Raw genomic sequence first — 24,951 nt, forward strand, 5'->3', positions numbered from 1 at the left:
AAGTGCTTAAACTTGACAAGAAAAGTGAGTTTGGTGCTAAAACTTGCGGCATACACTAAACTGGTGACAAAACTTGGCTTGGTTGTGCATATATGGTGCTAATCACGTTTGTATAACATTTGTATACCCTCAGCATGGTGACGAGGCACACCAACATGGCATAAGACCCAATGTTAGTGATTAGGAATGCGGGATGGACGAGTGACCTGGGTTTTTTAGACACCCTAGTATATTTTTATCACAAAAGAGCCCCTTAAATTATTTTTCTTAAAAAAACAGTAAGGCCACCCGTCAAGAAACAATACAAAGAGGAAACAAATATTTACCGAGAGCTCGGCGGTTCAAACACGCGACTTCGTCCTAACAAGCCGAAGGAACAATCAACTCAGCCAAGTGAGCTTGTTGGCTTGGTGTCATAACCATAGGTGGTGACCCATGTTTTGCCCCAAAAAACATAATGATCTAGATGGGGTTTAAATGGGTTGCACTTACTGCGGTTCATTATTACCATGATATTGTTTTTAGTTCATACTAAATACAATTAAAATTATCCAAAAAACAATTAAAATTCATATTTACTATTTTCCCCTAAAAAGGATTAAAATTCATATTTACTACTTAAATTATATAATTGTTTTTTAAATAATGCTTCAGTATATTATAAAAATACAAGAACAATATTTTAAGTAATATTTTTTCTCATAAAGTGACTACATGAATATTTATCTGAATGCATGAATACGAAATATATATATATATATTTCTGAACACCTTAATAATGCATGGTTTGTTCATAATTTATGAAAATTATTATAATTCATAAATATTATTTTAAATGCAGAAATATTTTAAAACAATACTTGCATATTTAATAGGGTAACATTTACCTTCTTTTAAATAAAACCTATTTTAGAATTACATGAATATTATTTTAAATAATAATACTTTTAGAATTACATGAAAGTTATTTACATGATAATAATTATTAGAATTACATGACCATTATGTTAAATAAGAATATATTTTAGAATTACATGAATATTATCTTAAATATGTTTTTTGTAATTACAAGAACATTATATTAAATAATTTAATTTATTTGTATTTATAATTTTTTTACTTTACTTATTCTTACAAAATGCTATGAAGAAATAAAAGAACTAACATGTGAAAATGTCCCGCGATGACTGCAGTTCATTTGAGCCCTATATGTGTGCTTATCAACAAGTCATTGTACGTAGAAATCCCATTTGTATATCAAGTGATACACGGGGTGATGACTAGCATTTCTGAGCTAGCGTTAAAGGTGTTGTATTTGAACCTGGCCGGTGCTAATTTTTGCGTCCCAATTTTACTTTGTTGTATTTTGTCCTAGCGCGTGTTGCCAAATTGTCATAGTAACATTTCAGGGTTATTTTAAGAATAAAAAAATTGAGGTGTTTTTTGTGAGAAAAAAGACAATATCATGGTGTTTTTGCAAAAATCATCCCTCACGCCCGTCGCCATCTTCCAGTCACTGACATTGGGTCGCGTGCCATGTTGGCGTCTCGTGAGCATGTTGTGTCGTATACATAACATAATTAGCATTCTAGATGCGCATCCAAGTCAAGTTTTGGCACCGGTTCGATGTACGCTACAAGTTTTAGCATCAAACTAACCTTTTCTTACCAAATTCAGGCATTTGCGGATTTTTTGGATTATACTTATTTTGGATTTTATTGTTTACCTCAGCTCAACAGCGTGTCCATATTTAGTATTATCTCTGTTCCTAAATATAAGTCTTTTTAAAGAGTTCATAAGGGGACTATATACAAAACAAAATGAGTGAATCTATATTCTAAAGTGTGTCTATATACATCCATATATAATTTTATAATGAAACCTATAAAAGAAGTATATTTAGGAACAGAGGTAAAACATAAACCTTTGTAAAAAGAGGAGTTTTACCAACTAAGAGGCATCTGGTTTTATTTTTCAGATTGTCCTACTCACCCAAAAACATGCTTCATATTTATTTATTTTGATTTTACTGTTCATCAAAACTCACAATCCATATTTAATAACCCTTTCTATATAAAAAAGAATAATTTAACAACTCAAGATCTTTTTTTACTAAGTGCTTACAGAGTGCGCCTCGTAAGCATGTTGTGCGTATACATAACGTGATTAGCACTATAGATGCACATCTAAGTCAAGTTTTGACACCGATTTAATGTATACCGCAATTTTTTTTATACTTATTTTTGGATTTTATTGTTCACCTCAGCTCAACATCGTGTCCATATTTAGTATTTTCTTTGTTTCTAAATATAAGTCATTTTAAATATTTTATAAGGTGGCTATATACAAAAATATGAATGAATATATATTCTAAAGTGTGTCTATATACTTTCGTATATAATTTTATAATGAGACCTATAAAAGACTTATATTTAGGAACAAAGGTATAGTATAAACCTTTGTAAAAACAAGAGTTTTACCAACTAAGAGGCATCTGGTTTGTGTTAAAAAAAGAGGCATCTAGTTTTATTCTTCGGAGTGTACTGCTCACCCAAAAACATGGTTCATACATATTTATTTTGATTTTAGTGTTCATCGGAACTCAAAGTGCGTCCATATTTACTAACCCTTTCTTTATAAAAAAATAATAATTAACCAACTCAAGATCTTTTTTTACTAAGTACTTACACAATGCGCCTCGTGAGCATGTTGTGCGTATACATAACATGATTAACACTATAGATGCACATCTTGTTGTAAATATGCCCTAGAGGCAATGATAAATAGTTATTATTATATTTCCTGTTTCAATATAATCGTTTATTATCCATGCTATAATTGTATTGAATGAAAACATAGATACATGTGTGGATACATAGACAAAACAATGTCCCTAGCAAGCCTCTAGTTGACTAGCCAGTTGATCAATGAGAGTCAAGGTTTTCTGACTATATGCAAGTGTTGTCACTTGATAACTGGATCACATCATTAAGAGAATCATGTGATGGCCTAGACCCAAACTATGAACGTAGCATATTGATCGTGTCATTTTATTGGTATTGTTTTCTGCGTGTCAAGTATTTATTCTTATGACCATGAGATCATATAACTCACTGGCACCGGAGGAATACCTTGTGTGTATCAAACATCGCAATGTAACTGGGTGACTGTAAAGGTGCTCTACAGGTATCTCCAAAGGTGTCCGTTGACTTAGTATGGATCAAGACTGGGATTTGTCACTCTGTGTGACGGAGAGGTATTTCGGGACCCACTCGGTAATGCAACATCACACTCAAGCCTTGCAAGCAATGTGACTAAGTGTAAGTCACAGGATCTTGTATTACGAAACGAGTAAAGAGACTTGCCGGTAACGAGATTGAAATAGGTATGCGGATACCGATGATCAAATCTCGGGCAAGTAACATACCGAAGGACAAAGGAAATGACATACGGGATTATATGAATCCTTGACACTGAGGTTTAACCGATAAGATCTTCGGAGAATATGCAGGATCCAATATGGGCATCCAGGTCCTGCTATTGGATATTGACCGAGGGGTGTCTCGGGTCATGTCTACATAGTTCTCGAACCCGCAGGGTCTGCACACTTAAGGTTCGATGATGTTTTAGTATAGTTGAGTTATATGTGTGGTTACCGAATGTTGTTCGGAGTCCCGTATGAGATCACGGACGTCACGAGGGTTGCCGGAATGGTCCGGAAACAAAGATTGATATATATGATGGTTTCATTTGGTCATCGAAAAGTTTTGGGCAATTCTGGCAATGTACCGGGAGTGACGAATGGGTTCCGGGTGTTTACCGGGAGGGGCCAACCGACCCGGGAGTGAGCCCAAGGACCTAGGGTGGCGCACCAAGTCTTTAGTGGGCTGGTGGAGTCAATGCAAGAGGGCTATGGTGCCACAAGCAAAAATACCAAAGGAAAGAAGAAGAAAAAAGGAAAGAGGGAGGTGGGAAGGAAGAGGAGGACTCCTCCTTCTCAAACCGAATTGGAGGAGGAGTCCTCCTCCACCCTTGCAAACGACGCACTCTTGGGACCCTTGTGCCCTGATAACCCACAAGTATAGGGGATCGCAACAGTTTTCGAGGGTAGAATATTCAACCCGAATTTATTGATTCGACTCAAGGAGAAGCCAAAGAATATTCTCAAGTATTAGCAGTTGAGTTGTCAATTCAACCACACCTGAAAGATTTAGTATCTGCAGCAAAGTATCAGTAGCAAAGTAGTATGATAGCAGCAGTAGAAATGGTAACCAGTAGCAGCAAAGTGACAGCAGTAGCAGCAAAGTAACGGCAGTAGCAACAGAGTGACAGTAGCAACAGTGACAGCAGTAGCGGCAAAGTAATGTAGCAAGGACTAGTAGGAAAAACTCATAGGCATTGGATCAGTGATGGATGATTATGCCGGATGCTATTCATCATGCAACAGTTATAACACGGAGAGATAAGTAACTAGCTCCAGTTCATCAATCTAATGTAGGCATGTATTCCGTATGTAGTCATACGTGCTTAGGAAAAAGAACTTGCATGACATCTATTGTCCATCCCTCCCGTGGCAGCGGGGTCCTAATGGAAATTACGGGATATTAAGGTTCTCCTTTTAAAAAAGAACCATACCAACGCATTAACACTTGGTGAATACATGAACTCCTCATACTATGGTCATCTCCGGGAGTGGTTCCGGCTATTGTCACTATGACATCCTCGGCTTTTGCTACAGTAATGATTGTAATTAAGCGATAGTGATCCCACACTGATGATGCCACGTCATCGTTAATGATATCAACGATCTCGTGTTGGTTGAAACCGAATCAAAATTCGATGCTCTAAGATGAAGTCAAACGAGGAAATAATTTGGTTGTTGAAATGATAATGTCAGGGGAGTTATAAAATTCCCTAGCGAAGTATAAAAATGAATCGGGCATTTTTGGAATAATTGATAAGCCCAATATATTTGGAAGTGGAGCCTTAAACAAAATAAGTAAAGAGAAATATAGTAAATGTAAAAGAAATAAATAAAAGAAAGAAGTAAAAGTATATATAATAAATTATAAAATATAGTAAATAAAATTAGGTACTAAAAAGAATTGGAAATAATAGAAAAACAAATACAAAACAAAAAAAATGGAAAAAAGAACCCCCCCCCACCCCATGGCCCAACTACGCCTAGAGGCCCACCCGGCCACGCCAAAGCCCCCGCACGGGAAACCCTAGCGCTGACCCCCCGTGCTGCCCCTCGCAACTCCCCCCGTTTCCCAGCGCCGCCGCCGGCCTTATCCCCTCGAGGAGGGCCCCTCCCCCAGCGCCCCCCACGTGCCCTCATCCCCTCAAGGGGCCCCCTCCCCACGATCTCCTACCCCCCCCCCCCAGCGAGAGGCTCCCACCTCCTCCTCTTGATACCCACCCCACCGACACCTCCCACCTCTCCTTCCCGAGCCTCCCTCCCTCGGTCAGATCTTCCCCGCCGGCGAGCCCCCTCCCCCACCGGCCTCTCCCTCTTCTCCCCTGGAGACCACGAGGCCCCCAGGAACCCCACGCCCCGAGAGCCCCCTCGGATCCCCCTCCCGAGCCGCCCTACCGGATCCTCCCGCCGGCCGAAGCCCTGCATCGTCTTCCCCCCCCCCCCCCGTCGGCCCTTCCTCCCGCTCGGTCCAGGAGGGACCGGGCAGGGCGACCCCCCCCCCCTTCTCCTCACCACGCCGGCCATCCGGCCGGCCCCGACCTCCAGGAGGTTTTCTCCGGCGACCCACCTCGTCGGATCCGTCATCACCGCCTCCGGGAACGCCTCCACGCCGTCTCCTCCGCCCCTTCCCGCGAACTCCGGCTTCACCGGGCCCTCCCATCAACGTCGGTGAGCCCCTCCTCGGGCTCCTCCCACCATCTCGTTCCCCTCGCCGTCCAGGTTCCGTCCCGACGAACGGCGCCCCGTTCCGACGACGTGATGTTCGCGTAGGAGAGATTGAAGTTAGTTTTCTTCTCTGTTGAGAAGAGGAGAAGCAGAGAAGAAGACTCTGTGTTAAGTTAACACACAGAGGGAGATGAAAGTTTTTGAGAGGAAATAAAAATAAACGTTGTATTTGCGTATGTATTTTTGTATCTATGAGATGTACGTATGTATGTATGTATGTATTTCGGTATATGGCGGTATACGTTAAATGTTTGGTTATGTATCTGTGAGTAAAAATGCGTATTTGGCCTAAAGCCACTTACCGGTGGGGCCAACGCACCCCCTTGTCTATGACAGGGAGGCCCCACACCCCTTTTAAAGAAAAGTAAAAATTAAAATATATAAAAAAATGTTTTTATTAAATAAATAAATAGATATATCACTTAATTAATTATTTTGATAATTAGAATAATTAGAATATGACACGTGGGTCCCCCATTAAATTAATCTGATTATTTAATATTTAATCTAAATTAAAACTTGTGCCTATGACGTTCGGGACCCGTTGGTCAGTTGACCAGTCAACTTTTGATGTCAGCATGACATCATGCTGATGTCATAATAGCATTTTATTAAATTATTTAAATCTATTTTTAATTCCTAATTATTGAATAAAAGTTTAAAAAATAATATTAAATAATTCGTAAGTCAGATCAAAATATTTTCAACACGAAAGTTGATCAGCAGAGCGAGACGAACCCGGATACACGGTCCATTCGTCTGTCACGCGTCCCTAGCCTAGCAAACATGGAACTTTTCCATCGTTTCCAGTCTGACTCGTAGTAGCCCGAGACCCGGAAAATATCGTCACATATTCTTCCGACCCGTCTATGACGGATGTTGCTGCGTTAGCTCATGTCTAGCCTGCATCTTGCCATGTCATGCGTTGTGTTGCACCGTTGCTATTATTTATTGTTTCTTCCCCCGACGCTGCTGTCGGGTACATCTATCACCCTGTCGACCGGTCCTTTGCCGCACAGCAGCAAGGCAAGCAAACCCCCCTTGATCATTCATATATCGCCTATGTCTTTCTTCCTACTGATTGCATTAGTATCTTGCTACTGTTGTAGTTAGCTCCTATATCTGATGCATAGCCTATTTTTGATGAACTGCTACTTTCAGCCCTGTACTTTAAATCTGCTTAGTATAGGTGGAGCAGTCATCCCCTCTGACCCCGTAGTCCAGTTGCCCCGCTTGTTTTCAAATCTGGATCCCTGATCGACGAGCCAGACCCGACACATCACACACCCCCCTTAGTTGTACGACGCTACAGGGATACTATCGGGTACCGAGGGTGACACCTCGCTAAGTACTCTTGATGATATCTCTGTAGTATAGCTAGTCGGTCGTGGTTATCGAGGGTGATTCCTCTTTCACCATTCCCGACGATGCCTCTGTCGTACAACCCTCAAGTGTGGGACCCCCGAGGGTGATTCCTCTAAGCCCGCCTTGACGGCTACATCATTCGGAATCCAACGAGGGTGATACCTCGGATTCCCCCCGATGTTATAACCACACAGTTACTCGACCATGTTACTGGGATCATTGGTGATTAGTTGTAAGACAGGTGGTTTCCCGCGAGACTGTGTTCATGGCCTAATTAAAATGTTAATGGATTTGGGTATTTGATCTGGGTTGGTTGGAGACCTTTTCGCACTAACCGGCTACGCGGGAAGAATTATGGGTACTCGGCGTCGCGGTATCAGCCGAAGCTTTTCACATGTTAGCAAATGTAGCGGCGCGCGCCCGAGTGGTCCCGAGATGCATCGCGCTTGTGATTAAGGGATGCTAGGACTGACGTCGGCCGCCCTCGCCACGTGCAGGAGCGCGAAGGGGAACTGGGCCCACGAACCCTTTGTGCTTAGGAGTTAGACCGGCGGGCGGGCCTCTCTGATTAGTCTTAGGTGGGGTTGCGACGTGTCGATATTTCGAGGCCGGGCCGGACCCAGAAAAGTGTGTCCGGCCAGAGTGTTATCGAGCGTGACGGGACATGTGGTGCACCCCTACAGGGATGAAAATTAACTATTCGAATAGTCGTGTCCACGGTTACAGGACGACTTGGAGTTGTGCCCTGATCTTATACAACTACAATTGTTACTTAACTGGAATTAGTTTGCCTCGGGATTGCTTGCTCGCACGGAGTCGAGGGAGGACCTTTGGGCGTGACCTCACTTTAATATTGCTGCAACAATATGACTATTAATGTTTTACCCTGTTCTACTCTCGTCTATTGCTGCAAGACCCTGAAGATGCTAGTCTCCGATAGGACTAGGCCTTCTCTCTCTATTCTCGCATTGTTGCAGTCAGTCCACATATAAGCACCTTCTTTGATACTGATACATACTTAGAATAGATCTGATGTAAGACTTGCGAGTACTTTGGATGAGTACTCACCGCTGCTTTGCTCCCCCCTTGTCCCCTTGATCCGTTTGCTGCGACCAGATGATGGAGCCGAGGAGATGGAGTTTCTTGCCGATGTCTGCCATCCCGATGGTGTCATCTTCATGGAGGCCGCTGAAGATAGGAGTAGTTAGGAGGTTCCCAGGCAGGAGGCCTCGCCTCTTTCGATCGTTGTATCTTTTGTGCTAGCCTTCTCTAAGGCCCCCCATGTTTTATGTCTATACTCAGATATTGTTGCTTCCGCTGACTAGTGTGTTTATCGAGCTTCTGTATTCTAGCCCTCGAGGCCCCTGGCTTGCAATATGAAGCTGATATTGCTTTATTTGTGTCTAGTGTTGTGTTGTGATATCTTCCCGTGAGTCCTTGGGTTTGATCGTACGCATTTGCGTGTATGATTAGTGTACGATTAAACTGAGGGCGTCACGGTCACTCCGGGGTTGACAGGTCATAACACATAGTAGGTGACTACAACTTGCAAGATAGGATCTAAATCACACATATTAGGTTCAGATCTGAAATCATGGCCCTCGGGCCCTAGTGACAAGAATTAAGGATGGCAAAGTAGTAGCAACAAAAATCTCAGAACATAGTGGATACTAGGGATCAATCCCCGTCAAAACTAACTTGATTACATGATAGATCTCGTCCAATCCATCACCGTCCAACAAGCCTACGATGAGATTACTCACGAACTGTGAAGAGCATCATGGAATTGGCGATGAAGGAAGGTTGATGATGACAATGGCGACGATCTCCCCTCTCCGGAGCCCAGAACGGACTCCAGATCTGCCCTCCAGATGAAGAACAGGAGGTGGCGGCGCCTCCGTATTGTAAAACGCGATGAACTCTTCTCCTTGATATTTCTCCGGACGAAAGAGGATATATAGAGCTAGAATTGGGGGCGGTATAGTCCCGAGGGGCTCACAAGCGTGCCAGGCCCGGCCAGGGGGGGGGGGCTGGTCGGCTTGTGAGCTCCTGGCTCCATCCCTCCAGTTGATTCTTGCGCCAGCATTTTTTATATAATCCACAAAAAATTCTCGTAGATTTCCAGGTCATTTCGAGAACTTTTATTTCTACGCAAAACAACACCATGGCAATTCTGCAAGAAAACAGCGTCAGTCCGGGTCAGTTCCATTCAAATCATACAAATTAGAGACCAAAACAAGGGCAAAAGAGTTTCGAAAAGTAGATACGACGGAGACGTATCATGCCCCAAGGCTAGCCCCTCCCCTCGTCCTATATATATTGTTGGTTTAGGGTTTTTTGAGAAAAAACTTTGCCACGTGCAACTCAAGCCTATTCCACATAGTTTTGCCTCTAGATCGAATTTCTGCGGAGCTCGGGCGGAGCCCTGCAGGAGTAGATCATCACCACCACCGAAGCGTCGTCATGCTGCCGGAGAACTCATCTACTTCTCCGTCTTGCTTGCTGGATCAAGAAGGCCGAGATCGTCATGGAGCTGTACGTGTGCTGAACGCGGAGGTGTCGTCCGTTCGGCGCTAGATCGGAACGGATCGTGGGACGACGTGATTTGAATCACGAAGCTGTACCACTACGTCAACCGCGTTTCTTAATGCTACCCCTTTAGCGATCTACAAGGATACGTAGATCTAATCTCCTCTCGTAGATGGACATCTTCATGATAGGTCTTCATGTGTGTAGGAAATTTTTTGTTTCCCATGCAACGTTCCCCAATAGTGGCATCATGAGCTAGGTTCATGCGTAGATGTTATCTCGAGTAGAACACAAAATGTTTTGTGGACGTTGATATTCGATTTTCTGCCCTCCTTAGTCTTTTCTCGATTCGGCGGTATTGTTGGATTGAAGTGGCCCGGACCGACATAACTCGTACGCTTACGAGAGACTGACTTCATCGACTGACATGCAACCTCGTTGCATAAAGATGACTGGCGGGTGTCGGTTTCTTCAACTTTAGTTGAATTGGTTTTGACCGAGGTGGCCCTTGGAGAGAGGTTAAATAGCAATTTGCACATCTACGTTGTGGTTTTTGCGTAAGTAAGATGCGATCATGCTAGATACCCATAGCAGCCACGTAAAACATGCAACAACAAATTAGAGGACGTCTAACTTGCTTTTGTAGGGTATGCTTGTGATATGATATGGCCGATGACGTGATGTGATATATTGGATGTATGAGATGATCATGTAGTAATAGTTAATATCGACTTGCACGTCGATGCTACGGCAACCGGCAGGAGCCATAGGGTTGTCTTTAAACTAACGTTTGTGTTTGCAGATGCGTTTACTATATTGCTAGGTCGTAGCTTTAGTAGTAATAGCATAGATAGCACGACAACCTCGATGGCGACACGTTGATGGAGATCATGATGATGGAGATCATGGTGTGGCGCCGGTGACAAGAAGATCATGTCGGTGCTTAAGTGATGTAGATCAAGAAGCACAAGATGATGGCCATATCATGTCACTTATGAATTGCATGTGATGTTAATCCTTTTATGCACCTTATTTTGCTTAGAAGGACGGTAGCATTATAAGGTGATCTCTCACTAAAATTTCAAGATGAAATCGTGTTCTCCCCGACTATGCACCGTTGCGACAATTCTTCGTTGCGAGACACCACGTGATGATCGGGTGTGATAGACTCAATGTTCACATACAACGGGTGCAAAATAGTTGCACACGCGGAACACTCGGGTTAAACTTGACGAGCCTAGCATGTGCATACATGGCCTCGGAACACATGAGACCGAAAGGTCGAGCATGAATCGTATAGTTGATATGATTAGCATAGAGATGCTTACCACTGAAACTATTCTCAACTCACGTGATGATCGAACTTGAGTTAGTGAATTTGGATCATGTACCACTCAAATGACTAGAGAGATGTACTTTTTGAGTGGGAGTTTATTAGTAATTTGATTAATTAAACTCTAATTATCTTAAACATAGTCTAAGTCCACTTTGCAATATTTGTGTTGGAGATCAATGGCTCACACAACAGTCACCTTGAATTTCAATACGTTCCTAGAGAAAGCTAAGTTGAAAGATGATGGAAGCAACTTTGTGGACTGGACTCGTAATCTTAAGTTCCTCCTGCAACCTCGGAAGAAAGATTATGTCCTTAATGCTGCGCTAGGAGATGAACCACCCGCTACGGCTGACCAAGATGTTAAGAACGACTCGTTAACACGTAAGGATGACTACTCATTAGTTCAGTGTGCAGTCTTGTATGGCTTAGAGCCGGGACTTCAACGTCGCTTTGAGCGTCATGTAGCATATGAGATGTTCCAGGAGTTGAATTTTATCTTTCAGAAGAACGCCCGGATCGAGAGGTATGAGACCTCCGATAAATTCTGTGCTTGCAAGATGGAGGAGAATTCATCTGTCAGTGAACATGTACTCAAAATGTCTGGGTACTCAAACCGTCTAGCTGAGCTGGGGATTGAACTCCCGCAAGAAGCTATCACTCACAGAATTCTTCAATCACTGCCACCTAGCTATAAAAGCTTTGTGTTGAACTACAACATGCAAGGGATGAACAAGTAACCCGGCGAGTTATTCACGGTGTTGAAAGTCGTAGAGTCAGAACTCCGGAAAGAGCATCAAGTGTTGATGGTCAATAAGACCAATAGTTTCAAGAGAAATGGCAAAGGCAAGAAGGTTAACTCCAAGAAGAGCGGCAAGCCTATTGCCAATCCGACGAAGAAACCCAAGGCTGGACCTAAGCCTGAAACAGAGTGTTATTATTGCAAGGGACTGGGTCACTGGAAGCACAACTGCCCCAAGTATTTGGCCGATAAGAAGGCGGCCAAGGAAAAATCAGGTATATTTGATATACATGTTATTGATGTGTACTTAACCAACTCTCGTAGTAGTGTATGGGTATTTTATACCGGTTTTGTTGCTCATATTTGCAACTCGAAGCAAGAACTGCGGAATAAACGAAGGCTGGCGAAGGATGAAGTGATGATGCGCGTGGGAAATGGTTCCAAGGTTGATGCAATCGCCGTCGGCATAGTTTTACTTCAGTTACCATCAGGATTAGTTATGAACTTCAATAATTGTTATTTAGTGCTTGCGTTAAACATGAACATTATATCTGGATCTTGTTTATTGCGAGAAGGATACTCGTTTAAGTCATAGAATAATTGTTGTTCTATTTATATGAGTAATATGTTTTATGGTCATCCACCCAATGTGAGAGGATTGTTCATATTGAATCTTGATAGAGATGATACACATATACATAACATTGAGACCAAACGATGTAGAGTTAACAATGATAGCGCCATGTTTTTGTGGCACTACCGCTTAGGTCATATTGGTGTGAAGCGCATGAAGAAAAACCATTCCGATGGACTTTTGGAGTCACTTGACTTTGAATCACTTGACACATGCGAACCATGCCTCATGGGCAACATGACTAAGACTCCGTTCTTCGGAACAATGGAGCGTGCAAGTGACTTGTTGGAAATCATACATACCGATGTGTGTGGTCCGATGAGTGTGGAGGCACGCGGCGGATATCGTTATTTTCTCACTTTGACTGGCGATTTGAGTAGGTATGGATATATCTACTTGATGAAGCACAAGTCTGAGACGTTTGAGAAGTTCAAGAAATTTCAGAGTGAAGTTGAAAATCATCGTAACAAGAAGATCAAGTTCCTACGTTCTGATCGTGGGGGTGAATATCTGAGTTTCGAGTTTGGTGCTCACTTGAGACAATGTGGAATTGTTTCACAGTTGACACCGCCTGGAACACCACAGCGTAATGGTGTGTCCGAACGTCGTAATCGTACTTTGTTAGAAATGGTGCGATCTATGATGTCTCTTACTGATTTGTCGTTATCGTTTTGCAGTTATGCATTAGAGACAACTGCATTCACTTTAAATAGGGCACCATCAAAATCCGTTGAGACGACACCATACGAACTGTGGTATGGCAAAAGACCGGAGACCAAAGCTCGAACTCAAAGCGGAAAGGTGCGTCTTCATAGGTTACCCAAAGGAGACAGTTGGGTACACCTTCTATCTCAAATCCGAGGGCAAATTGGGCTTTTCTTGAGAAGGAGTTTCTCTCGAAAGAATTAAGTGGGAGGAAGATAGAACTTGATGGGGTTGTCGAACATCTAGTCCCTCTATATGGTGGCACAGGGCAAGGGGAAACCCTTGTCGAAGGAACGCCGATTGAGTTGGAAGTTAATGATGATGATCATGAAACTTCGGATCAAGTTCCTACCGGACCTCGTAGGTCGGCAAGATCACGCACTGCTCCTGAGTGGTACGTAATCCTGTCGTATCAATCATGTTGTTAGACAACAATGAACCTGCGAAATATGAAGAAGCAATGGTGGGCCCGGATTCCAACAAATGGCTGGAGGCCATGAAGTCCGAGATAGGATCTATGTATGAAAACAAAGTCTGGACTTTGGAAGTATTGCGCGAAGGCCGCAAGGCTATTCAGAACAAATGGATCTTTAAGAAGAAGACGGACGCGGACGGTAATGTGACCGTTTATAAAGCTCGAATTGTGGCGAACGGTTTTTCACAAGTTCAAGGAGTTGACTATGATGAGACATTCTCACCGGTAGCGATGCTTAAGTCCGTCTGAATCATGTTAGCAATAGCTGCATTTTTCAATTATGAAATCTGGCACATGGATGTCAAAACGGTGTTCCTTCACGGTTTTCTTAAGGAAGATTTGTATATGATGCAACCCGAAGGTTTTGTCGATCCAAAGAATGCTAACAAAGTGTGCAAGCTCCAGCGGTCCATTTATGGACTGGTGCAAGCATCTCGGAGTTGGAATAAGCGCTTTGATGAGGTGATCAAAGCATTTGGGTTTATACAAGTGGTTGGAGAATCTTGTATTTACAAGAAAGTGAGTGGGAGCTCTATGGCGTTTCTAATATTATATATGGATGACATATTGCTGATTGGAAACAATGTGGAGTTTTTGGAGAGTGTAAAGGATTACTTGAATAAAAGTTTCTCCATGAAGGACCTAGGAGAAGTTGCTTACATTCTAGGCATTAAGATCTATAGGGATAGATCGAGACGCCTGATAGGACTTTCACAAAGCACATACCTTGATAAAGTTTTGAAGAAGTTCAAAATGGAACAGTTCAAGAAGGGGTTCTTGCCAATGTTACAAGGTATAAAATTGAGTAAGACTCACTGCCCAGCAACTGCGGAAGATAGAGAACAAATGAGTTATGTCCCCTATGCTTCAGCCATAGGTTTTATCATGTATGCAATGTTGTGCACTAGACCAGATGTCAGCTTGGCCATAAGTATGGCAGGCAGGTTTCAAAGTAATCCAAGAGTGGATCACTGGACGGCGGTCAAGAATATTCTGAAGTACCTGAAAAGGACTAAGGAAATGTTTCTCGTTTATGGAGGTGACGAAGAGTTCGTCGTAAAGGGTTACGTCGATGCAAGCTTTGACACTGATCCGGATGACTCTAAGTCTCAAACCGGATACGTATTTATTCTTAATGGGGGTGTGGTAAGCTGGTGCAGTTCCAAGAAAAGCGTCCTAGCAGATTCTACATGTGAAGCGGAGTACATGGCTGCCTAGGAGGCAGCAAAGGATGGTGTCTGGATGAAGCAGCTCATGACGGATCTTGGAGTTGTGCCGAGCATACTAAATCCAATTACTTTGCTCTCTGACAACACTGGCGCCATTGCTTTAGCAAAGGAACCAAGGTTTCACAAGAAGACCAGGCACATCAAACGACGCTTCAGCCTCATCCGCGACTATGTCGAAGGAGAGGACGTAAAATATTTGCAAAGTGCACATGGATCTGAATGTAGCAGACCCGCTGACTAAACCTCTTCCACGGGCAAAACATGATCAACACCAGAACTGTATGGGTGTTAGATTTATTACAATGTAAATCGCATGGCGATGTGAGGACTAGATTATTGACTCTAGTGCAAGTGGGAGACTGTTGGAAATATGCCCTAGAGGCAATGATAAATAGTTATTATTATATTTCCTGTTTTAAGATAATCGTTTATTATCCATGCTATAATTGTATTGAATGAAAACATAGATACATGTGTGGATACATAGACAAAACAATGTCCCTAGCAAGCCTGCAGTTGGCTAGCTAGTTGATCAATGATAGTCAAGGTTTTCTGACTATATGCAAGTGTTGTCACTTGATAACTGGATCACATCATTAAGAGAATCATGTGATGGACTATACCCAAACTATGAACGTAGCATATTGATCGTCTTATTTTATTGCTATTGTTTTCTGCGTGTCAAGTATTTATTCCTATGACCATGAGATCATATAACTCACTGCCACCGGAGGAATACCTTGTGTGTATCAAACGTCGCAACATAACTGAGTGACTATAAAGGTGCTCTACAGGTATCTTTGAAGGTTTTCGTTGAGTTAGTATGGATCAAGACTGGGATTTGTCACTCCGTGTGACGGAGAGGTATCTCGGGGCCCACTCGGTAATGCAACATCACACACAAGCCTTGCAAGCAATGTGACTAAGTGTAAGTCACAGGATCTTGTATTACGGAACGAGTAAATAGACTTGCCGGTAACGAGATTGAAATAGGTATGTGGATACCGACGATCAATTCTCGGGCAAGTAACATATCGAAGGACAAAGGGAATGACATACGGGATTATATGAATCCTTGACACTGAGGTTCAACCGATAAGATCTTCGGAGAATATGTAGGATCCAATATGGGCATCCAGGTCCCGCTATTGGATATTGACCAAGGGGTGTCACGGGTCATGTCTACATAGTTCTCGAACCCGCAGGGTCTGCACACTTGAGGTTCGATGATGTTTTAGTATAGTTGAATTATATGTGTGGTTACCGAATGTTGTTCGGAGTCCCAAATGAGATCACGGATGTCATGAGGGTTTCCGGAATGGTCCATAAACGAAGATTGATATATAGGATGGTTTCATTTGGTCACCGGAAAGTTTCGGGCAATTCCGGCAGTGTACCGGGAGTGACGAATGGGTTTCGCGTGTTTACCGGGAGGGGCCCACCCACCCAGGAGTCAGCCCAAGGCCCTAGGGTGGCGCACCAAGTCCTTAGTGGGCTGGTGGAGTCACCCCAAGAGGGCTATGGCGCCACAAGAAAAAATGCCAAAGGAAAGAAGAAAAAAAAGGAAAGAGGGAGGTGGGAAGGAAGAGGAGGACTCCTCCTTCCCAAACCGAATTGGAGGAGGAGTCCTCCTCCACCCTTGCAGCCGGCGCACCCTTGAGGCCCTTGTGCCCCAAGGCTAGCCCCTCCCCTCCTCCTATATATATATTGGTAGTTTAGGTTTTTTTGAGAAAAAACTTTGCCACGTGAAACTCAAGCCTATTCCACATAGTTTTGCCTCTAGATCGGATTCCCGCGGGGCTCGGGCGGAGCCCTGCAGGAGTAGATCATCACCACCACCGGAGCACCGTCACACTGTCGGAGAACTCATCTACTTCTTCGTCTTGCTTGCTAGATCAAGAAGGCCGAGATCGTCATCGAGTTGTACGTGTGCTGAATGCGCAGGTGCCGTCGGTTCGGCGCTAGATCGGAACGGATCGTGGGACCACGGTGATTTGAATCACGAAGTTGTACCACTACGTCAACCGCGTTTCTTAACGCTTCCCGCTTAGCGATCTACAAGGGTACGTAGATCTAATCTCCTCTCGTAGATGGACATCACCATGCTAGATCTTCGTGTGCGTAGGAAATTTTTTGTTTCCCATGCAACGTTCCCCAACACATCCAAGTCAAGTTTTGACACCGATTTAATGGCTCAAGTTTTAGCACCAAACTAACCCTTTCTTACCAAATTCAGGCATCTGTGGTGTAATTGACTATACTATAACTCTTTTTAGAAACATGAGTTCTACCAAAACGAAGGATCATATGGTTCTCACGGAAGCCGGCTTGTTTTTATGCTTGATGTTCTTGTATACTTTTCACATGAGCTCAACATCATGTTATTTTTTATACTTATTTTTTTGATTTTATTGTTCACCTCGGCTCAAAATCGTGTCCATATTTAGTATTTTCTTCTTTCCTGAATATATGTCTTTTTAAAGATTTCATAGGATGACTACATACAAAATAAAATTAGTGAATATATATTCTAAAGTGTCTATATACATCCATATATAATTTTCTAGTGAAACCTATAAAAAATTATATTTAGGAACAAAGGTATAGTATAAACCTTCGTAAAAACAGGAGTTTTACGAAATAAGAGGAATGTGGTTTTATTTTTTGGATTGTACTGCTCACCAAAAACATGGTTCATATTTATTTATTTTGTCTTTACTGTTCATGAGAACTCATACTGCGTCCATATTTACTAACCCTTTTTTATGAAAAAGAAGAATTAAACAACTCAAGATCTTTTTTACGAAGTGCTTACACAATGCCTCGTCGGCATGTTGTACGTATATATAACGTGATTTAACACTATATATGGACATCCAAGTCAAATTTTGACACTGGTTCAATGTATGCTGCAAGTTTTAGCACCAAACTAACTTTTTTTTACCAAATTCAGGCATCTCTGTTGTAATTGAGTCTATACTATAACTCTTTTTAGAAACAGGAGTTCTACCAAAACGAAGGGTCATGTGGTTCTCAGGGAAGCCGGCTCGTTTTTATGCTTGATGTTCGTCTACTATTCACATGAGCTCAACATCATGTTATTTTTTTATAATTATTTTTTGGATTTTACTGTTCATGTGAGCTCAACATGGTGTCCATATTTAGTATTTTCTTCGTTTCTAAATATAAGTCTTTTTACAAATTTCATAAGGGAACTACATACAAAACAAAATAAGTGAATCTATGTTCTAAAGTGTGTCTATATACATGCATATATAATTTTTCAATGAAATCTATAAAAGACTTATATTTAGGAATAGAGATATAGTATAAACCTTTGTAAAACCAGGAGTTTTACCAACTAAGAGGCATCTGGTTTTATTTTTTGGATTGTACTGCTCACCCAAAAACATGCTTTATATTTATTTATTTTTGTTTTACTGTTCATCACAAGTGCGTCCATTTTTACTAAAAATAATAATTAGACAACTCAAGATCTTTTTTACTAAGTACTTACAAGTCTGTTGTTCACGTAGGTTCATATGGTTCTCAGGGAAGCTGACTCTTTTTTATGCTTGATGTTCATCTACTATTCACATGAGCTCAACATCTTGTTATTTTCTATACTTACTTTTTGGATTTTATTGTTCAGGTGAGCTCAACATCGTATCCATATTTAGTATTTTCTTTGTTCCTATAAGTCTTTTACAAAATTCATAAGGGACTGAAATACAAAACAAAATGAGTGAATCTATATTCCAAAATATGTCTATATACATCCATATATAACATTTTAATAAAACCTGTAAAATACTTATATTTAGGAACAGAGGTATAGTATAAACCTTTGTAAAAACACGAGTTTTACCAACTAAGAGGCATCTGGTTTTATTTTTCAGATTGTACTGCTCATCCAAAAAAATGTGTCATATTTATTTATTTTAATTTTAGTGTTCATCAAAACTCACAATGCATCCATTTTTACTAAAAAGAATAATTAGACAACTCAAGATCTTTTTTTACTAAGTGCTTACACACTGCGCCTCATCAGCATATTATGCGTATATATAACGTGATTAGCATTGTAGATGCACATACAAGTTAAGTTTTGACACTGATTTAATGTATGCCACAAGTTGTAGCACCAAACTAACTCTTTTTACCAAATTCATGCATTACTGGTGTAATTGACTCTATACTATAATTCTTTTTATAAACATGAGTTCTACCAAAACGAAGGGTCGTATAGTTCTTACGGAAGCCGGCTCGTTTTTATGCTTGATGTTCTTGTCTACTGTTCACATGAGCTCAACATCCTGTTATTTTTTATACTTATTTTTAGATTTTATTGTTCACCTCACCTCAACATCATGTGCATATTTAGTATTTTCCTCGTTTGTAAATATGTCTTTTAAAAGATTTCATAAGGGGACTACATATAAAACAAAACGAGTGATCGAATATATATTCCAAAGTGTGTCTACGTACTTCCTTATATAATTTTCTAATGAAACCAATAAAAAACTTATATTTAGAAACAGAGATATAGTATAAACCTTTGTAAAAACATAAGTTTTCCCAACTAAGAGGCATCTGGGAAACAGAGATATAGTATAAACCTTTGTAAAAACATAAGTTTTCCCAACTAAGAGGAATCTGGTTTGTATTAAAAAAAAGAGGCATCTGGTTTGTGTTCCAAAAAAGAGGCATCTGGTTTTATTTTTCGGATTGTACTGCTCACCCAAAAACATGGTTCATATTTATTTATTTTGATTTTACTGTTCATCAGAACTCATAGTGCATCCATATTTACTAACCCTTTCTTTATAAAAAAGAATAAATAAAAAACTCAAGATCTTTTTTTACTAAGTGCTTACACAATGCGCCTCGTGAGCATGTTGTATGTATACATAACTTGATTAGCACAGTAGATGCACATCCAAGTTAAGTTTTGACACCGATTCAATATATGCCACAAGTTTTAGCACCAAACTAACTCTTTCTTACCAAATTCACGCATCTATGTTGTAATTAACTCTATACTATAACTCTTTTTAGAAACATGAGTTCTCCCAAAACGAAGGGTCATATGGTTCTCAGGGAAGCCGACTGTTTTTATGCTTGATGTTGTTGTCTACTATTCACATGAGCTCAACATCATGTTATTTTGTTATATTTATTTTTGGATTTTATTGTTCACCTCAGCTCAACATCGTGTCCATATTTAGTATTATCATCGTTCCTAAATATAAGTTTTTTTACAAATTTCATAAGGGGACTACATACAAAACAAAATGAGTGAAGATATATTTGAAAATATGTTTATATACATCCATATATAATTTTCTAATGAAACCTATAAAAGACGTATATTTAGGAACGGAGGTATAGTACAAACCTTTGTAAAAACAGGAGTTTTACCAACTAAGAGGCATCTGGTTTTATTTTTCGGATTGTACTGCTCACCCAAAAACATGTTTCATATTTATTTATTTTAGTTTTACACTACATCAAAACTCGCAGTGCATCCATTTTTATTAAAAAGAATAAATAAACAACTCAAGATCATGTATACTATAACTCTTTTTAGAAACATGAGTTCTTCTGAGGGAAGCCGGCTCGTTTTTATGCTTAATGTTTTTGTCTACTGTTCACATGAGCTCAACATCATGTTATTTTTTACACTTATTTTTGAATTTTATTGTTCACCTCAACTCAACATTGTGTCCATATTTAGTATTTTTTTCGTTCCTAAATATAAGTATTTTTATAAATTTCGTAAGGGGACTACATACAAACAAAATGAGTGAATCTATATTCTAAAATGCGTATATATACATCCATATATAATTTTCTAATAAAACCTATAAAATACTTATATTTAGGAACAGAGGTATAGTATAAATCTTTGTAAAAACAGGAGTTTTACCAACTAAGAGGCATGTGGTTTTCTTTTTTGGATTGTACTGCTCACCCAAAAACATGCTGCATATTTTATTTAGATTTTACTATTCATCGGAACTCATAAATATAAGTCTTTTTACAAATTTCATAAGAGGACTACATGCAAAACAAAATGAGTGAATCTATATTTTAAAATGTGTTTACATACATCCATATATAATTTTCTAATGAAAACTATAAAAGACTTATATTTATGAATGGATGTATAGTATAAACCTTCGTAAAAACAGGAGTTTTACCAACTAAGAGGCATCTGATTTTATTTTTCGGATTGTACTGCTCACCCAAAAACATGCTTCATATTTATTTATTTGAGTTTTACTGTTCATTACAACTCATCATGCGTCCATTTTTACTAAAAAGAATAAATAAACAACTCAAGATCATGTATACTATAACTCTTTTTAGAAACATGAGTTCTTCTCAGGGAAGTCGGCTCGTTTTTATGCTTGATGTTGTTGTCTACTGTTCACATGAGTTCAACATTAGGTTATTTTTTACACTTATTTTTGAATTTTATTGTTCACCTCAGCTCAACATCGTGTCCATATTTAGTAATTTTTTCGTTTCTAAATATAAGTCTTTTTATAAATTTCATAAGGGGACTACATAAAAATAAAATGAGTGAATCTATATTCTAAAATGTGTTTATATACATCCATACATAATTTTCTAATGAAACCTATAAAAGACATATATTTAGGAACAGAGGTATAGTATAAATCTTTGTAAAAACAGGAGTTTTACCAACTAAGAGGCATCTGGTTTTATTTTTTGGATTGTACTGCTCACCCAAAAACATGCTTCATATTTTATTTAGATTTTACTGTTCATCAGAACTCATAAATATAAGTCTTTTTACAAATTTCATAAAGGGACTACATACAAAACAAAATAAGTGAATCTATATTTTAAAATGTGTTTATATACATCCATATGTAATTTTCTAATGAAACCTATAAAAGACCTATATTTAGAAACGGAGGTATAGTATAAACCATTGTAAAAACAGGAGTTTTACCAACTAAGAGGCATCTGGTTTTACTTTTCGGATTGTACTGCTGACCCATAAACATTGTTCATATTTATTTATTTTAATTTTATTGATCAGAACTCACACTGCGTCCATTTTTACTAAAAAGAACAAATAAACAACTCAAGATCATGTATACTATAACTCTTTTTTGAAACATGAGTTCTTCTTACGGAAGCCGGCTCGTTTTTATGCTTGATATTCTCTTGTTCACATGAGCTCAACATCATGTTATCTTTTACACTTATTTTTGGATTTTATTGTTCACCTCAGCTCAACATCGTGTCCATATTTAGTATTTTTTTCCTAAATATAAGTTTTTTTATAAATTTCATAAGGGGACTACATACAAACAAAATGAGTGAATCTATATTCTAAAATGTGTTTATATACATCCATATAGAATTTTCTAATGAAACATATAAAAGACTTATATTTAGGAAGAGAGGTATATAGTATAAATCTTTGTGAAAACAGGAGTTTTACCAACTAAGAGGCATCTGGTTTTATTTTTTGGATTGTACTCCTCACCCAAAAACATGCTTCATATTTTACTGTTCATAGGAACTCACGGTGCGTCCATTCTTACTAAAAAGAATAAACAACCCAGGATCTTTTTGTACTAAGCGCTTACAAGTGTGTGTTGCTCCCGGCGGGGCTCGAACCCGCGACCTTCGGCTCATAAGACCAACGCTCTAACCAACTGAGCTACGGGAGCTTTGCTATTTTTCATATTTTCCATTTTAATTATTCGGAATCTACTAACTTCTTACCCAAGTAGTTTTCTAAACTTCTAACCTCGGTACCGATACAACTAGTAGGAGTAATTAGTTTCTGTCGACTAGAAGAAGTCAGAATCAGCAGCCTCAAATGGAGGCATCGACTCGGTGGTAAACACAATCAAGTGTGAACAAGGCATTCTATTTGCTATGGTACTCATAAATGTCAAGGTCAACAACATGGAGGACTACAAGTGGTAGCTTATTTATGTACATAAACAGTCTCCTAATGTTTTCCCTAGTCAACGCATCCATGTCTACAACATCACGTTTATCGGTGTACACCCACAGACTGCTCGGCTTCACCTTCTGGAGACAGGCGCGGCAAAAGGGGCACGACTTTGATTTAGCATTCCTGCGAGGAGAGTTGACCTTGCTATCGTCATCAAACATATCAAGTGGTCAAATAAAAATGAAGAACATTAACAAGTTAGGCAGGAAGAGCATGGATGGAGTTGTTTTGCTCGATGACAAACAAACACAATATGACATCTAGGAACTGAAGCAAATCTGCTGAGGCAATTAAAGCACTGAGCTGAACATTGCAATTTTACTGACAGAACCTGATGAACATATGATGCAGCTTTGTGTATGTATCAGTGTCTCATAATTTGAATAAATCTTGGAGCTCTGTTTCGGTATAATCTGTATGTATGGAACTTATTGTTCAACTACAAAAGTTCGCCGTTTTCTTCTGAGGGTCATGAAATGTAACCAAAACGAAGCAGATTGTAGTTAGTTCTGGTAATGGCAACAGGTTGTTAATTAGTAGATCAGTAGAATAAAGCGTGCGTCGGAGATGAACTACTTGACTACATACTTCCGCGCACTTGTAACACAGAATAATTGCAACATGTATAAGCCAACAATACAAAATTCCGTGCAAATGATTGAATCAATGACTTTTGCAGGCAATCGAATGAGGGAGAAGAGGGAATTTCATACCATTCTTCGAAGCACCTCAAGCACAAGGAGTGCGTACAGTCGGGTAGCACGATTTTAGCGTTCACCTCGAGACAAATCCCGCACTCGACCTCCCTCTCCAAATCCACCTGAGAGAAATCGCCATCCCTTCTCTTGAACTTGTCGATGCACAGCCTCCTTTGCTTCCTGTCGTCCAGTTCAGTGATCCCGCTTGGCAGCTGAAGCAACGACGGGAATATAATACCTGCCAAAACGCAAACACTATGGATGAACATGTGGGGTCTTCCATGGTTTTGCTTGGATTGAGAGGTAATGACAATTAACTACCGTAGAATTCTCTGATGCTGGCCTCCCTCTCCCAACTTGGCAGGGTCGTGGTGCGATCCTCCGCGTACATCTGCGTTACCAGAAATTTATCAAAATTCAGTAAGCAACAAGATGAGAAGAACTAATCGGACAGAGCAAACTCTGAGATTGCAAAAGGGCTGTGAGGAAAGCGAATTAGCAAGAGAGAGCACCTTGTAAATCATAATCTTGAGGAGGCCGAGCGCGCTGGCGAGTCTGCAGTCGGTCCACTGGACGAGGACATGCGCGACGGCGCTGTAGGCCATCCGCATCTGGATGAACGACCCGTCGTAGTCCCTCAGGAACTCGGACGCCCTGCACGCCAGGAGCAGAGGACGCAACCAAATTCATCAGTGAGGCACATCAAGCGACGAAACGCGCACGCAAAATCTGGGGAATAGGGGAGGGCCGGTGCACTCACAGCGCATTGGCGTGCTCGATGTCGGCCTCGAGGGCCTTGACGGACTCCTGGAACCTCCGCATCGATGCGACCGCAGGCGAGAACCTTAGCTAAACCTCCTCCTCCTCCCGCCCGCTCCGCTCGGGTCTGCTCGGGAGGCGATCGGATTGGACTGGATTGTAATCAGCTGCCTCCCCCTTAGGCTGCGGATTTCTTTCTTTCCCTCCACTTTTGCTGCGCTCTTTGCCGAGTCCAACTCTAATCCGAGCCGTACTCCTCCTTTTGTTGCCACTCTCGACTCTCGAGGGGAGGGGGAGGCGACGAGGAACAGTACACGGGGCCCGCGTGGCAGTCCTTTGCGCGATCCAGTGGAGCATTGACATCCCTCGTCCACCTGCCAAAAAGACACAAAGTTTACACTTCCTCCCTGACAGGTGCGTCCGTCCAAAGGTGGGGCCTTCCGGTCACCGTAAGCAGCTAAATCGCACGGGTACGTTGGACTTCCTGCCAGGCCAGGGCCCACAGAGAAATATCCGGAAGCAACGTCCACCTACGGGCGCTGTGCCCC

The 24,951-nt window shown here is 40.8% G+C and overlaps 1 protein-coding gene and 1 non-coding gene across 2 annotated transcripts; both read right to left on the minus strand.

Annotated features, from left to right (window-relative positions):
- Nucleotides 1-22,579: 22,579 nt before the first annotated feature.
- Nucleotides 22,580-22,653, minus strand: TRNAI-UAU. Its single transcript has one exon. It is a non-coding gene; the product is annotated as a tRNA-Ile (tRNA).
- Nucleotides 22,654-22,840: 187 nt separating this feature from the next.
- Nucleotides 22,841-24,683, minus strand: LOC123429876 (E3 ubiquitin-protein ligase AIRP2-like). The gene is made up of 5 exons (XM_045113855.1): nt 24,405-24,683; nt 24,157-24,298; nt 23,966-24,035; nt 23,660-23,882; nt 22,841-23,069 (listed from the first exon to the last, which is right to left on the minus strand). The coding sequence occupies exons 1-5, from the start codon at nt 24,464-24,466 to the stop codon at nt 22,856-22,858; spliced, it is 711 nt and encodes a 236-aa protein (XP_044969790.1). The 5' UTR covers nt 24,467-24,683; the 3' UTR covers nt 22,841-22,855.
- Between the last annotated feature and the right edge of the window lie 268 nt (nt 24,684-24,951).

This window comes from Hordeum vulgare, chromosome 1H, assembly GCF_904849725.1.
Source record: "Hordeum vulgare subsp. vulgare chromosome 1H, MorexV3_pseudomolecules_assembly, whole genome shotgun sequence".
NCBI lineage: Eukaryota > Viridiplantae > Streptophyta > Magnoliopsida > Poales > Poaceae > Hordeum > Hordeum vulgare.